The sequence below is a fragment of the Balaenoptera musculus genome, chromosome 17 (genome assembly GCF_009873245.2).
Source record: "Balaenoptera musculus isolate JJ_BM4_2016_0621 chromosome 17, mBalMus1.pri.v3, whole genome shotgun sequence".
NCBI classification, from domain to species: Eukaryota; Metazoa; Chordata; class Mammalia; order Artiodactyla; family Balaenopteridae; genus Balaenoptera; species Balaenoptera musculus.
Genome location: NC_045801.1, coordinates 55925620 through 55943033, shown reverse-complemented (window position 1 = coordinate 55943033; position 17414 = coordinate 55925620). Strand labels below are relative to the sequence as shown.

The 17414-nt window shown below is 37.1% G+C and overlaps 2 protein-coding genes across 3 annotated transcripts in view; both read right to left on the bottom strand.

Annotated features, from left to right (window-relative positions):
- Positions 1-6160: 6160 nt before the first annotated feature.
- Positions 6161-8066, bottom strand: SLC10A5 (solute carrier family 10 member 5). The gene has a single exon (XM_036830692.1). The coding sequence runs from the start codon at positions 8043-8045 to the stop codon at positions 6729-6731; it is 1317 nt and encodes a 438-aa protein (XP_036686587.1). The 5' UTR covers positions 8046-8066; the 3' UTR covers positions 6161-6728.
- A 1241-nt stretch (positions 8067-9307) lies between these two features.
- The window catches only part of ZFAND1 (zinc finger AN1-type containing 1), a 28165-nt gene continuing 20058 nt past the window's right edge, over positions 9308-17414 (bottom strand). The window contains exons 7-8 of one of the 2 annotated variants that reach the window (XM_036830694.1): positions 11928-12083; positions 9308-11837 (exon numbers count right to left, since the gene is read on the bottom strand). In XM_036830694.1, coding sequence (XP_036686589.1) covers positions 11667-11837; positions 11928-12083 — 327 coding nt within the window. In that variant the 3' untranslated portion in view covers positions 9308-11666. The remainder of the gene's footprint in view (positions 11838-11927; positions 12084-17414) is intronic. The other variant, XM_036830695.1, reaches the window with a different exon arrangement.

Sequence of the window (17414 nt, the reverse complement as noted above, 5' to 3'; positions counted from 1 at the left end):
TCCTCTATTTTGCCCATCCCTTACGTCTTCCATTCCTTCTAATTTTCCTGTTTCCCTTTATTTGTCCCTGTCTTTTATTCCATACTACTCTTTTGGCAAAACACAAACTGGAGATACGACTCTAGCTTTGCAACTTTTATTTGTTAAAACTATGCTGGGTAAACCTACACTATATACATATTGTAGGGGTTCATAACGGAGCGTCCCCCAAATGTTCCATTTTTGCGTGAGGATTATTTTGAGCTCAAGGCAACTGAGACCTGGTGAGTGCAAGAGAAAATACTCCCCCTCCCTTAACTACCTAGAAGAATTTAAACTGGAAATTTTTCTCAGAAAAGAGTTATTACTGGAGATACGCTCTATCTAAAGGGCCCCATCTATATGGTAGGGCAAATATCTAATTACCAAACATCTGCTTTTCTTCTTATCATCCTCCTGTCCTTGGAAGCCCCAGGACCCCATCTCATTCCTTAGCTCAGGATGGCATGTAGTCCTCATTTTACTTTTCTGCCTCTGACCCTCTCATGCATGTGGGGTCTCTCTCCCCCTTATGTGTATGGGATTCTCATATGTATAAAACTAAATTTGATTTTCTCCTGTTGAATCTGTCTCATGTCAATTTAATTCTTAGACCAGCCAGAAGAACTTAGAAGGTTTCCTAGAGGAAAGTTTTCTTCCTCCCCAACAATATACACTATAGTAAACCTATGATAGGTAGACAGACAGACATCTGTTGGCCAGAACCAACTGCCCCTATTCTCAATAATTTATTTGGTAACCATGTAGTGAGGACTTACCATGCTTCAGGCGCTTTTGTTTTCATATGCGTTATTTTACTTAAAAGTTGCAACAGTTCCATGAGAAGATATGATCAGCTTCATCATACGGACGAGGAAACTGAGGCTCAGGGAAGTTATTTATCCTCAAGTCACACAGCAAGAGCAAAGAGTAGAACACACTGACTCCAAAGTCCATATTCAGGGAATACATGGTACGATAAGCTTGCATCACATGAAATACAAGGACTAGTCTATGGTCCTTAAAATAGTTCCGCTTCTTGAAATTACAGGTCTGGCATCATATAGTCTTACTATTATAATGCAAAAGGCAGTGCACAGGTAAAAGATGTCCTAGCCACAACAGGATCAGGGAAGCAGGTTATTTGGCTGCTTGCATTTGCAGTGATTGGTTCTCTTAGCTTGATCAGAAGACAGGGTATTGTCACCAACGTGTTGCAAATGAGGGTTCTCAAAGATGAATGACATGAAGTGTGGGACCAATTCTCAAACCTCACAAAGAGCCAGAACTTTGTCTCCTTCTAAAGAGTGTTGCTGTAAGTATCTAATTTGAACACCTCAATTTGTCTAGCAAATGATGCTTTTGTTTTCTTGATTAAAAAAAAATAAAAAAACTTTAGAAATTAGCTTTTTGGTTCTTCATTGTCAGTCATCTTAAAATAAAAATCTTGCCAACTCTGTGGTGACAAGTGTTGGTTTTTAACCAAATAAAATTTTCCAGGCATTTGCAGAAATGTCATTTGAGTCCTCTTTAAGCCTCGTTTAAATAAACAAAGCTGCTAAAATCAGTGTAATCGAAGTGAAGATAGATAGAATATCTCATTCCTTCAAATTAAAACCATTTCAAGCTTCCTACCTCTCATGAGCAAGAAGTACAATCTTTTTCTAGGAGCCTCAGCTGCTACTTTACAATTGTCCTCAAGTAACTCAGGGATTTTTCAGTCCAAGGAGGTTGTTCTGCTTTCAAATGCCTGACAAAGTGAAATGAAGAATCCTCTAGTACACAGGGAGGTCTAGCGCTCCGATCTGGTTTTGGCAGTGTTGCAAACTGGTCCCACACAATCCAAAAGATTTTTGTCCAGTGCTGTGAGTGATTCAGGTGGCTGCAGAGACCTCGGTACCTGGTGCATTGATCTTGGCTTCCCAAAAGGGCAATTTTTAAAGCTATAGTCACATCTGCAGCCGTTGTTCCCAACCCCGAAGACTGTCTGCTGTGCCAAGGTGGTTTGGGGTTATGGAGGGGTCAGGTTTCAGCCTCAGCCACACACTATACCAGGACAAAATCTGCTCCCTGGCGTGGTGACCAGATCACCATTCCAGACTTCCCTAATGGGGAGTTCCCTCTTGGGGGCCTTTGATATCCTTTCCTACCAGCAGACTTGCATCCATGACAGAGGTTACAATTATGCTAAACCTCAAAATGGAATAGAGGCAAGATCCAATGCCCCTGACACCTCCCCAGACACCTGACTATTCGTGGAGAGGTTCTGGGAAGGATGGCCTTTGTCAAGCCACAGAGTGCTCTGGTCATCACCTACATGAGTGATAGGTGCCTTGTATTTGCATAATAAAGAGCGACCTTCATGGTGATTCCTTCCCCTGCAATCTTGGGTATCTTGCTAACTTTATTTAGTCTCTGGAGCTGACTTCTTTTAAATGGCAACTCCTTTCACTAAAAAAAAAAACAAAAAACGCAGATTCCACATACCAAGACTTTCTTAATTAATAATTAATTATTTAGTGGACTTTGATTAAAAATGACAAAAATTTATAAACACAAAATGCAGGTTCCTTATGGGTGGAATCTTCAGGATACCTAACAAGATTTCACGTTTTGACATGACGTAGGTTGGAATTACATATAGAGTTTTTAGTTCTGGAAAAAAATGTATCATAGAATCATCTCTATTAAAGGTTGGAATGAAAGTTTATTTTTTTTTAAATGGCTTATCCCTCTACCTCTGGATCTTTTGTCTAATCAATCATGGCTGTGTAAAATGTGTGAAAGGAAAATCAAAATGGAGTTGGTATTGCTAAGAGAGCTCTCTAAAATGGAGCCAGGAGCCCATCGAGGAAGTGTGACTTACGCATGTCTCAGACCAAATGAAACTTTTGACCACTTATTATCTTAACACATGCATCCAGAACATTTACCCAATGTTCCAGAAACTCAAGATATTTATTGGTCCCTTACCCTAAAATAACTCATGACAGTCTTAAGGACAAATATGTCCCTTCTTGAATCAGGGTCAGTAATAATTTTTGAACAATCTTGTGGCTTTTGTCTGCATAAGCTCCTGACTCTTTCTCTCCCCTGCAATACTCTTTCAGTTTTACCCGAATCTGTGTCTCCTGTCTCTCTCTTTTTTTTTTTTTTTAATTTTAAAATTATTATTATTTTTTTTTTGGGCCGTGCTGCACGGCATGTGGGATCATATTTCCTGACCAGGGATTGAACCCAGGCCCCCTTCAGTGTGGAGTCTTAACCACTGGACTGCGAGGGAAGTCCCAAATCTGTGTCTCCTGAATTGCAATTCTTAAGACTTCAAATAAAGACTTTTGTTCTTTGCAGCCTTGATACTGATTATTGTTGGACAAATGGTTGGTATGAACTCAAGCAATTAGCCTGCTTTATGCCTCTCATTCTTAAATAATAAATAAATAGCTTGAATAACTTCATCCCCATCCAAATTAGACAAATGTTCCTACATAAAAATCTCAATCTTCCATGATACATCTATAAGGTAAATAAAATATATTCCAAGTTCCATTTGTACACATTCATCTGCTTTTAAGGTGCAAGATCAAACATGCAGAGAGTAACTATAATAATTATAGAGTTTACTATGTGTTAGGCATTATTCTGAGGACCTTATTAATACTAACTCATTTAATCTTCACAACAATACCATGAGGTAGGTACTATCACTATCCCCACTTTCCACATGAATTTAGGCATAGAGAGATTAAGTAATTTGACCAATGTCACCCAGTTGGTGACAGAGCTGGAACTGCAGACCCCGGCATAATCTGGCCCTAGAGTATATGATATTGACTTTCATAGACATTAATGGTTAATTAATTCAATGTTTTATGAGCACCAACTCAATTAAAAGTATTGGTTAAAAACTGTAGGGAATTCAAAGAATAATACGTGGTCCCTGCCCTCAAGAAACTCATATTTTGGTTGTTGCTTTAAGTAGAAAGCAGCAGCTGTGAGTTGTTATTCTTGTCAACCTGAAACCATTGCCCTGCCCGTGGTGTTAATGTCCCAGAGTTTTATGCCAGAATTACAGGTTTAGGAGTTAAGCAAGATCTTAAACCTCAGTTGAATCTCTTCATTTTACAGATTTGAAAACTGAACTGCAGAGAAGTGTCTTGTTCGAGACCACAAAGTTAAGGATAAAGAGCAAATAGAAAGGCAGTTTCTTGTCCCCCAATCAGTAAAATATGTTCATGAAAATGTACATAAATCAAATTTATGCAAGCTTAATTATATTTTAAACCCCTAAGTGGAGATTTCCATTTAAAGGAGTCAGTAGTAAAGTATTTCATGTAGGCAATTATGATTTTATAAAGTGAATAATAACCATCCATCACAATGCCAAACCAGCGCTTTGATGAGTCTTGGTATTAACATACTGGATTTGGTGAAATAAGAAAAAAAGAACTTTGGTTGTCTTATCAGCTGGCAAACTGAACAAAAATTCCCTAATACTATGATTAAGATGGTGAATAACACTGATAGGAAAATGTTCGAAGTTTTAGGCTCTATGGACTTATCAGATTAGTATTTCAAACCAACAGTAGATATATCAAGGTCAAAAGTTTAAAATCCGGTAAAATAATTATAGCAGCTAACACTTGCTGAGCATGTACTCTGTTCTAAGTACATTGTCAATAAGATCTCATTTAATTCCTATGACAATTTGATGGAGTTTACACTATTATCTCCATTTTTTAGATAAGGAAATGGTACTACAGGATGGTTAAGTAATTTGCCTACAGCTAAGGGCCTGGGAAATATGGGAAGCAGAATTATTTAGAGTGATAGTTCTCTTTCTTGATGCCCTTACTTTCTTTGGAGAGAAGTGCAAACTGGAACTAGATACTAAAAATTGCTTTTGAAAACTCAACAGTGGTGTAAAAACGAGCATACTATTCATTTGGGCCCTAGTCTGTCCTTCAACACTTTATTTGAATAAGCACACAGGAAATATGCTAGATATTATGGGGAGTATCAAAATGAATATTGTTTGCATTATCATATTCTATTGTTTATATTATTATATTATACTGTTTATACTATTATATTGTACTGTTAATATTCTATTATATTGTTTACATATTATATTATGTTTATAATTTGCATGTTCAAGGATTTATAGCAAAATAGGGAGGATACGATAGGAACACAAATAGCTGTAATGCAAGTACTATGAGCATAAAAAATTGTGATGAGAATTTAGAGGAAATTTCAGTTCCCGGTAGCTAAGGGGGATTAGTCAAAGCTTCATGGCAAGGGTGGTATTTGAGCCAGGTCTGTGAGAGTGGTCAAAATCTAGACAGAGATGACGTAGTCCCCTCAGGTTGCAGGGACAGTGTGAACAAAGGCAGAGTCATGAGTTATCAAGTTATCTGTTGATTGGAGCAAAGACTGCATGTAAAGAAGTGGGAGTGGAGATAAAACCGGAAAGCTAGGGTGAAGTCAGTGAGCAGAGCGTACAAAATGCCTCCCTAAGGAATATAGACTTTATTCAAGAGGCAAAAATGTTTGTAGCAGGGAAAGCAGATGATCAAAGTTAGATTTTAGGAAGATTAATCCGCCAGTGCTTGGAGAGTGGACAGAGGCCAAAAGCCAGGTAAGAAAGGTTTAGGGAAGCAGCAATCTAGGACAGAACAAAAGTGGTAGTACTGGGAATAGAGAGGAGACTGATAAAAAGATATTACAGGAAACTGGGGCTTCCCTGGTGGCGCAGTGGTTGAGAATCTGCCTGCCAATGCAGGGGACACGGGTTCGAACCCTGGTCTGGGAAGATCCCACATGCCGCGGAGCAACTTGGCCCGTGAGCCACAACTACTGAGCCTGCGCATCTGGAACCTGTGCTCCGCAACAAGAGAGGCCGCGATAGTGAGAGGCCCGCGCACCACGATGAAGAGTGGCCCCCGCTCGCTGCAACTAGAGAAAGCCCTTGCACAGAAACGAAGACCCAACACAGCCAAAAATAAATAAATAAATAAGTAAATTAAAAAAAAAAAAAAAAAAAGAATACTGGTCCACCTCACTTCACCTGGGATGCTTTCTTTAAAAAAACAAAAAAACAAAAAAACTAGGAAATAGTTTGACTATAATGAAAGAAAGAAGAGGGAAGAAAGGAGAAGAGGGGGAAGAGATGACCCTGTGCTTCAGGGTAAATGGTAACGTCTTTAGTGGGAGACGTGGACGACAGGAGGAAATACACTTATGAGAGCAGAAATGCTATATTTAGTTTAAGACATTGATTCCAAAGAGGAATTTACATATTCATTCACTGTGTGAGCATTTATCAAATGCCTATTATGGAAGGGCAGCCCTTCCATAAATACTCGGGATATATCATAATCACTACAGGAGGACTTTTTTTTTTTATTGCTCTTTCCTGTTCAAGACACCATAATAAAGTATTATATTAAAATCCAACTCTATAGAACATTTCCAAGCAAACACAGTTGAAAAGTAGTCTCCTTCCTCTGAATTCCTGTACATTTAACTGTCTGTACTATTCATTGGGTGTTCAGCACATATGATTATATGTATGTATATATTTCTCCCCTAATGTCAAGTTTTCAATCAGATCATAAGTGAGTTGAGAGCAGGCATCATTTCAGATATTCTTTGAATCTCCCACAGTACCTCATTCAGAGTAGGAAAATTCAGTAAAGCTTTAACTGTTAGACCAGGGGATTTTTCTTTCTTTTCTCTTCTATGGTAAGGATACATCTTTTCTTAGCCTTGTAGAACAGAAGGATCAGTAAAATTTCACATCCAGAACACATGGCCACTGTGAAAGGAGCCACAGAAGCCAAGTCTGCATTGGACTGTGAAAAAGAAAGCTGAATAACAGCAAGGGCTAAGAAACTATTCAGTACCCCACCTTCGATAGCAACAGTTTTACAAACAGGAAGAGGCAGCATAGAAATTTTAGCAAAAAAGTACCCAAACGACAAACCCAAAGCAGGAACTAAGACACCCAATAGAAGCACTTCTAGGTTCACTGTTTTTAGAAACATTAATCCCATTCTGAAAGTCAAATAAATCCCTACAAACATTAAAATAAAACTCAGAGGTCTAATGATCCTCTCCAGGAAGTTTGCTTTTTCAGGTAGTCTACGCTTGATGATTATTCCCACTGATATAGGTATAAGTATGAAAAGGAGTGTTGACATAATTTTAGAAACAGGAATATGCAAAGTACCTGATAACCCTAACATCCTACTATATATGTACGAATTGGCAGGCATCGTTATCAGGGCCAGTAACGTTGATGTGCAAGTCATCAAAATGGCCAAAGTGACATCTCCTTCTAGAAGCAGAGCAAAGAGATAGCCCCCACCCCCTCCTGGGCATGTACAGGTCATTACAAATCCAAAAGCCTGTGCCTCAGGCAATGCCAAAATCTGCGTCAAAAGGAATCCACAAAATGGCATAAGAAAAAACTGTATAACTGCCCCAAGAATTATTGGCAAAGGTCTCTTCCATATTGTTTGAAACACCTGTAATTCAATCTTACAACCAAACGCACATTTATTTAACAGTATCATTGGTAGAAAAAGCATAAGGATATTTCTATCAATAAGGTTTGATGCCTGGAAAAGACTGTCTTGTCTTTGTTTGAGCACTCTGACTTTGACATTCTTTATTTCTTCAATGAGTCTTTCTTGCCTACCTTCAGAATCCCACAATTGAATGGTCAGATTTGTCTCCCCGTCTTCATCTGTCACCAGGTTTATGGTAAAGTTGGTAACATCTGATAAGGTCTTAGTCACATTCACCACTTGGAGCATTTTAGGATCTTCTAGTTGCACAAAGAGGTAGCTGGAGTTTGGCTGTTTATCTCTGTAACTTGACCTTACAATGACAGTTTCTTCAGTCTTTGTGAAAAATAGTAATTCAGTCTTTTCTGTGTTCAGAAAACTGAGAAACGATTTCCTTGCTTCTCCAAGAGTCACAGACGACAAAAGCAGGACCATAAGAAGTTTTCTAATCATTTTGAAGGCTTAAATAAATTACATATGCAAAACCATTTAAATAAAGAACGTTCTTGTAAAGGTGTTCCAGTGACGGTCTGAGGTTGTTAGGTAACAGTTGTTTCTGCTAGATCAAAGTCCAGTAGGAGGGACTTTTGTATTTTTCAAACAAATACAGAGCTATCAAATGAGTGACATAACCGGTTTAACCTACAGCTACGAAATGTAAAAGTCATAGCATTTAACAGGTTCAATTTATCACAGCAGAAACCTAATCTTTATGCCTGACTTCCTCATTTCTGCCACTGGAAAAACAGCCTCCTACTTACTTGATTTTAAAACCTTAGTGTCATCTTTTTTTGAGTTCTGTTCCTTCCTAAGGAAAATCTACACTAAAAGCAGACAGGATCCAAAATTTTTAAATAGATGTTGAGGAGGCCTAGAGGTGGGTGTTACTATTTTATTCATTCAGGTCAAAATCAAATAAAAATTTACTGAACTTGTGTACTAGGGCCCTGAGCTAGGAGCTGAGTATACCACAGTAATCAAGCTAGGTGACTCTTCCCTCCTGGAGCTTAGTCTTGGTGGCTCTTTATCATTACTTAGGAAACTGCAGAGCCCAAAAATTGGCCTTGCAGCATCCTTAGGCTAGTTAGGGTTTTCCCATAACTCTAAACAGTGATGATATCAGTTAGGCAAAAACTGAAACTGTGGTGTCCTTAGGTAGAAAAAAATTTTTCTGGATGGTTATCAGATAGCTTGGCAACCTAGGGAGAGCACATAGCCAGATCCATGGCCAAAGGTACAGCCTGGTTGAGGGACCACTGCTGCTGGACGCTTGGACCCTGACACAATGGGGCAATGGAAGCCCACTGACTAATTCTAATCTTTTATTCCTTCCTAGTAACACTATTCTTACTCACAGCTAGGGCAAGGATATTCAACTGACCCAGCTTAGGTCATATGCCTGTCTTGGCTGCCAGGAATAAGGAAAAGAGTCAGGCTTTTTGAACTTCAACCCACAGATTCACAAACGCTTTCTGTTTCCCAAACAAGAGGAGGGGCTTCTGGTGCTAAGCAGAAAAAAAAAAAAAAAAAGACAAAGAACAACAACAAAAAAACCCCACTACAGTTATCTACTACTGAGCCTACAGATCTAGTAGTCTCTGATCATATAATCATTTCAGCAGATCCTTCCTGTAATCATGACACAATCTGTGTCAAATGGAACAATGACAGTTACACATTAAGTATTTTAGATCATAAAATGTTTGCTCCTCAAAAATTGTCAAAGCAATTTTTATTGGATATATTTTTACAAGTTTTTAAAAATTTGACTTATGTAGGTTAATCTTTCAAATACAATAGACTTTATAGTCCATAAATTTTATTTCCATGTACCACATTGAGAAAAACAAAATACACTATACCAATGTTGAAATAGGTACTGGAACTAATGTTTCTGTGATATTTCAGTTAAGTTCCCAGGGAACTTCCCTGGTTTAAAAAGACAAAAACAAAACAAACGTAAGACAAGAACTTTATGAAACCAAAGCTATCTTTACAGTTATGTGACCAAATATCTTAATTCACAATTTTTGTCGCCCAGGTCAAAGAGGTGAGGAATGTAAATTTTACTTTCCTCAGATCCTTCCATCTGTAGCCTTTCGCCTTCTTCAGGTTCTCCAAGGCTTCTTATCTGAAAACTGCCTGGAATAAAATCTGACAAATCTGGGAAAAATCTAGTAATTTATTATTCATGTGTATTTATTGGCTGATTATATGAAGCTTAAGCTCATTTGTATCATACTGTGGTTAGATATTTATCTGAATTTAAAACATTTTTCTACTTGTGGGTTTTCTGCTTATAATTCTAGTTGCCTGTGAGCAGGTAGAAAGATTCTAAGGAGGGGTGGGGAGAGCCAACCCTAGAATTATATTAAGCAGACTCAACTGAAAGCCCTAAAAGAAAGCCTGAGAAAGATGTCTGATTTCAGAGTAATTTGGAAACGAGACACTGGGGGGACTTCCTCTCTTGCCCACAATCTTGTTCTCTTTAGGAGACTTCTCAGGCCAGAGCCCCCGTCCATAGAGCCTCCAAGAATGCTGGCACCTGTGTCTCTTACAGACTAGTTTGCTCCACTATCTGGGACCAGATGACATAAGTCCTTCCCTCCACGCTGCTTTGTCTCTTTTCTAATCATTGACAGGACCTCTTCTTTAGTCTCCTTAAGTGTAGCTCAATCTCTGCCCGCCTTACTTCCCTTCTTTTCAACCCGCATTGGTATTTTTTCCAGTATATTTAGCTTCAGTTCAATTCATGAGACATGTGTTGGTCATATACCATGTGCAAGTAATTATGCAGATGCTAAGGTATTTGTATTAAAACTTTCTGGTATCTGGGAATATATTTAAAGATTATTTCTACTTCTGGTCTTATGGTTTCGATAAAAGAGCTATTAGAACATAGCTATACTTACTATATATTCATTGGCACTTGCCACACTGCTTTGTATTATAGCTTTAAGTAGGTATACATCTCTTCATTGTATCCACCATGGCAGTTAGAATCAAATCCTTACATTTAGTAGGTACTTGAATAACTAGGTTAATAAATGAATGTATAAGCAGCTGATAGAAGTCAGAAGTTATCTCCATTCACTGCATGAAAATAATATGAAGAAAGAATTAGAGAGGAAATAAACATTGTGAGTTTATTCCTTTAATTAAACCTAAGCCACTATCCCTGTCTATCGCAAAGTAGGAAAGGGACAAATAACAAACAGAAATAACTTCTATTTCTTCTCTATAGTAGTACTTTGTTGAGTATAGATAGAATACATCAGTCAGGAGCATTAATTTCAATGTGTTGGTAAAATGTAGTTACTTTTGGCATGTGTTTTGCTTTGTTATATATATAAAGGACTTGTAATGTAGTTTAACTATCCCCTCTTTCTTCTTATCTGTACTATATGATACAGACAAAATGGTGAATCCTACTGGACGGGGTTTTTTATCAGAGATATGCCCCAAAGCACTTAGGTGACAACAAAAAAATAATTTTCCCTTCCTAGGCCTGAGATTCCTCATCCACAAAATTTGAAGAGTGAGTGAGATGACCTCTAAGTTTCTATGATTCATGTATACACATCAATTTATACATCATGATGTAGGTAGATACTAAGGCCCCATGCTGGTAGGCTTGGTCATGTGTCTTGCTTAAAGCAAAAGTGATGCATGTTATCTTCTAAGAGCCATCTCTTTCTTCTGCCATAAGAATGGCAATGTCCCCAAAAGGGGTCATTCCTTCATATTAGATTCTGGAGTAAAGATAACATGGAGCAGAGTCACAACCAATCAAAGCCGACATTAACCAAATGAGAAATATACCTTTGTTGTTGTTATTACAGCATAACCTAAGAAATGTTAATTAGATAAGAGAATTTGCTAAATGTCAGTTCATAGTTAAACTTGAAAACACAAAAATTCAAATCCAATTTAATGGAAGACTGATAATGTAAATTATGATATAATGGAAATAAAAAGCAAGTTTCAAAAATAAAAAATACATAGTATTTGTAGTAAAAGAATTTGATTAACATTGAATTTTCCTCATGATTTCTAGCTTGACTCCCTGAATGACTATTCCAAGTAAGAATCAACATTTTTTAAAAACTGTTCTTCATCATTCAAATATTCCAAGATAATATTTCCACCGTTATATAAAGGACAATCGTCCTTAGCAATCCAGGTTTCCAAAATATGATCCAAGGGTAAGGCTTCTCCTGAGGTACTGTGACATAACCTCAATTTCTGTTAAGAGAGAGATACATCATAATGTAATAAACGTGCTTTATAGAGTATTCTAAAACTTTTAGGGAAAAAGTTATAACCTGTTGTTACCTTAGGTGTTAATTTGTTATTGTCATTTTTAAGACTGGCTAAAGAAGCTGCAAAGTCTATGACCCTTCCAATGCTCCACTGCTGGCAAAAGAACATTGGCTTACTCTTCTCTTTGCTCCCCTTAGGTAAGAAAACCTGAAAGTAAATTCTTTCCGTCTGTAAAAATAAAAAGTTAAAATACAGATTATATACATGAAATGGACATCTGTTTTTGTCTGGTGACATTTCTTCCTCTCTTCTCCTGGTCAGAGAAGGATTACCCTCTAATGATACAACTTCTAGTGGGAATACAATCACAGAACCCCAGCATCCACCTAAATGCATGGGCAGAGGATCTAAGACCCTAGTCAGGATGATCTATGCAAAAATAGGCATGTGACCTACATTAGGCCAATCAAGGTCCTTTCCTGGGATCTTACATTCAAAACCTGGGGGCAGGGAGGAGCAATATTTTTCCAGAGTTTTTTTTAAGTCTTGCTGAATTAAACCTGAGGTTGCCTGCAGCTATCCTCTATGCCTCTCAGCCATTCCTGAACCAATGTGGAAAAGTTTCCTCAAATGAAAAACAGTGAGTCTAACTCACAGAGAGAAGTCAAGGAAACAGATGGCCTCTTTCAACAGCATTTGAGCCCTGGAATTCAGTCATCCCTTGAGACCAGATCAATGGTCCCCATTATGTGAGAAAAAGAAAAACTGTTTTGAGTAAGCTAGTTGGTTTCTGTCAAGTTTCTGTCACTGACAATTAAAAGATTCCTGAGACATATAACATTTCTTTTCACCTGAAAGACCTCACTACATATTTAGAGATAGTAGGGCTTTCGAAAAAAAAGAAACGTAAAAAAAAAAAAGCTGGACAAGCACCATATCAACAAAAGAGAAAGATTCAGAAATCTGGAGATGGTTCCTCCAGTATTCTATACCCTATATGCTTCTTTTATATTGTACTTTCTTGCAAAATTAACAAATGCAGGAAACAAGAAAAGGAACAAAGGTAGTGGCTTCTGATTTTCCCTTCTTCCTAATATCACTTTAAAGAAGTGCTGGCTTTACAGACCAATTCCTGCTATAGTAAATATTTTAGCATAACTGGAGGATCCCCAAATTGTAGGGGAAGATCACAATTATTCTAAGAAATAATAGATTCAACACAATTTCTATCTCAGCACTAAGGAATTTAGATTTGTTAGAGACCAGTGGAGTGCATTATTACAGAGAACAAGTATTAAAAGAAAAACAAGAAATCATTGGAAATTCAAGCTTTGGGCCAACTCTATAACCTCATAGCCCTTGCTCCAAAAACACAGCAACAAGAGCATTAATCTGAAAAGAGAAATTTAAAAAGATATACCCTCACCTAAAAGTAAAAAAATAAATATGTCTGAGGATCCAAAAATGAAACAGAAAGGCAAAGTGACAGTAGGCAGGCTGAGCCACAGGCTTTCAGGGCTCCAGAAGAGGAAGAGGTAGCAAGAGCTCAGCTTTTAGGTTAACGGGAAATAACAGTGCCACATGGTGATGGGGCACCTACGTCCAGCTCACTGATTGAAAGCAGGGGCTTGTGTGGGATGTGCACTCCAGGAAAGGAGGCTTAAGAAGTTACTGCTGAATGTTGATGTAGGCTATTGCTTACAAAAACCGATATATAGGGCTTCCCTGGTGGTGCAGTGGTTGAGAGTCCGCCTGCCAGTGCAGGGGACACAGGTTTGAGCCCTGGTCTGGGAAGATCCCACATGCCGTGGAGCAACTGGGCCCATGAGCCATAACTACTGAGCCTGTGTGTCTGGAGCCTGTGCTCCGCAACGAGAGAGGCCGCGATAGTGAGAGGCCCGTGCACCGCGATGAAGAGTGACCCCCGCTTGCCACAACTGGAGAAAGCCCTCGCACAGAAGCGAAGACCCAACACAGCCAAAAATAAATAAATAAATACATTTATTTTTTTAAAAAAACCGATATATAGGGAGGCAGAAAAGCACATACATAACCTCTCGACAGTGAACAAAGCCAAAGCCTTCCAGCTCAGTAAATGGATCTGTAATAATCTGAAAATCTCTGCAGAGCAGAAGCAGAAACTGTCAATCTCAAACTTGGCTTTGGAACAGAGGTCATGGGTAGGTGGGCCTGTGGAAGAAAATGTGAGACTGCTAGCAGGGAGAGGTGAGTGAAAACAGTAAGAGAGACACAGAAAGAAACTCCTACTCAACACGAACATGCAGAAGCTGTACGCCAAAATTTCAAAACAAATCAAAGGTTAACTTATTATGGGCAGGTGAAACTAAATAAACTTGAAAAAGACATTTATAAAAGTTATTTAGGATGTACAAGGAGATAAAGAATAATATTCATAAAAATGGAACAGAAAGTTGTAAAACCGAAACAGGCAGAAATGAAACAGGAAAAGCTATGAAGATCCAATTAGAAATATAAAAACCTAAGAATACAGTCTCTGAAATAAGAAATTCAAGCACAATAAATTTCTATAATCTTCAATGAAAAGGTTTACTTGATTGGAAGATGAATTGAAGCAGTCATCTAGAAGGCAGCACAAATAGACATAAAGATAGAAATTACAAATCTCTAAAGTATGTCTAGTAAGAGTTTCAGAAGAGAAGAAAAGGAAGTAATATTCAGAAAGAAAATAATAATTTTCCAAGAGTAACAGAGAAGTCAGATTTTAAAATGTATCTCAAGGGTCAAGCTGTGTAATTAAAACAAATCCATACCTAGCAACACTGCACTGAAACTGGAAAATATCACAGATAAAATCTTAAAAGCTACACATGCACAAAAAGAAAGACAAATTACCCATAAAGCAACAAGAATAAGATCTACAGCACAAGTTTCCTGAACAATAGACAAAAGAAGCCAATGAATAGTATATTCAGCGTTGAGAGAATCTAACAGATAATCCAGCTCAAGTGAGGGAAAATAAGGGCAGTTTCAGACAAACAAAAGACTGAAAGAGTTTACCAACAAAGACTCTTAACGAATGAACTGCTAAAGAATGGCCTTTAGCCAAAATAAAAGTGAGTCTTAAGGAAAAAAGAAACTCAAAAAATATATTGGTAAATTCAAATAGCAAGTGACTTAAAAATAATCATGTGTGAACAAAGATGATGGGATGGAAGATATTCAACTACATAAAGCATGTCAAACTCTTTGTATTATTCAAGAGGATACAATACCAAGTAACTTTAGATTTTGAGAGAAGAATTGGTATTTAATTATACACGTTAAAAATTTTAAATGTTAAGCACATGCCTGTTATCACTATTATTACAAAACATTATATTGAAGATTATAGACAATGTAATACAAGAAAACAAAATAACTAGTATAATTATTGAAAAATAAAAACTAAAGCTACTTGTCAGTGGGATGTGATTGTATACCTAGGAAACCAAAGGGGAAAAAAAAAACTTCTAAAATAAACAGAAGAATTTGGCGATGTGATTGAATAAGATGAATATACAGAATTCAAGACCTTTTTCTTCTATATTAATAGTAATACTAGGAATAGAGATAAAGGGAAATATTCTGTTCACAAAAGAAAGAAAACCCATAAGATAATTAGAGATGAAAATAAGCAAGGAATAATACGACTTAAATGAAGAAAAATATAAAATGTTACAGAAGGCAATAAAACATGATCTAAAAGAGAAGACATAAAGTTCTTAGGAAGACGATGTCATAAAAATGTCATTTCTGTCAAAATTAATATATATCATAAAATGCAAATTCAGAGAATCCTTCAGGAATGATCCTCAGTCAGGACTTGTTAATAGATGCTGCTGGGAAGTTGAATTTTACTTCACCAAACTTCACAGAAATCACTTGATAATGTATCAAGGCGGTTTTGCCTCAGTTACTTGCACCTGGTGGGTAGGGAAGGAGCCAGAATCCCCAGAATCAAAAGGAAGAGGCCAACTGGGTATAAAATCCTCCTGAGAATGGCAAATCAGTCTTCTCATAAATGGCAGATTTCTCACTTCTGGTAGGCACTATTATTCACAGCCAACATCCTTGTGGGAAACTTTGAAAGATATGAGAAGCCACATTTCTGCCTAAAACCATGCTGTGTTCTCTCTTGCTTTTTATAATGATTTCTTTCAGTTTCTCCATTTTGACCTTTAAAGAGGCTACATTCTTTAACAGTATCTGCTGGAGTCTGTCACTTACAACCTTGCCCCATTATGACAACCATGAAAATCCCAAGAGAGATTAAAAAAAAAATTGTATAAGATAATCACAAGGTTCATATGGATGGATAAAGCAAAAAAAAAAAAAAAAAAAAGAACTGCTAAGAAAAACTATGGAAAAATATGGATGGGACTTACATTATCATATATTAGAACATTCTATAAAGTTATTACATCAAATCAACTTGGTATTAACATATGAACAAAAAATAGATGAATGGAATAGGATAGGAAATCCAAAAACCGATCTAGTAAAAATAAATTTTAAACTTATCATGAAGGTGATATTTGGTATTTCAATTCAATAGGACAAAGATGAATTATTTAGTTGGTTGGCAGAAACTAGCTAAACAACTGGAAGAAAATAAAATTGGGTCCTTAGCTCATATCATATGCTAAAATCAAATTCCAGATCTATTAAAGACAGATGAAAAAAAAATGAAAACCCTAAGAAAACCAAAACAGAAATGAAAGACAGACCTTAGAACAATTTAGAACCCTGATATGTCAATGAGATACCTAAGTAAAATCAAGATGTTTGACAGATTTTGAAAAAAGATTCCAAAGCAGATTGATTATAGATAAAGGATTAATATCCATTCTACTCCAAGAGTTTCCATAGTTGACCAAGCAAAATATAAATGAAATAAAAATAAAAATAACAACCTAAAAGAAAAATGATCAAAGGATATGCATGGGCAATTCAAGGAAGAGCAATCATACATGGCCAATGAACATAACAAAAGATGCTCAAACTGAACAGTGGTCAAGGAAGTGCAAAGTAAAGCAATTAGGAAATATCTTTTCACAGCCATTAGACTGGAATACATTTAAAAAGATAAACAACTACTGGAAACCATTGGAGGGGAAAGGTACTCTCATGTATGGCCACAAGAGGCAGTATAGTAATAAACAGGGTAGAATGGCAGGCTCTGACCACGTGAGTGATCTTAACAGCACTTCACTTCAGATTACTAATCTGTGAAATGAGGATAATAATATATTACATGACAGTCATGATTATTAAGGGAGGTAAAAAATCTAGAGCCACAAAACAATGCTTGGCATAGTGCAATCAGTCAATAAAAGTTGACTATTACAATTACTGATGGTAGAAATGTAAATTGTTTCAACTTCTTTGTAAAGCAGCTTGGCAACATCTATTAAGATTTAAAATACACATACCCTTTGACCCAGAAAACATACTCCAGGGAATTTATCTCACAGAAATAGGAAACCAGAAATAGGAAAATTCTTAGCACAGTCGCCAGAACTGGAAACGAAGTGAATG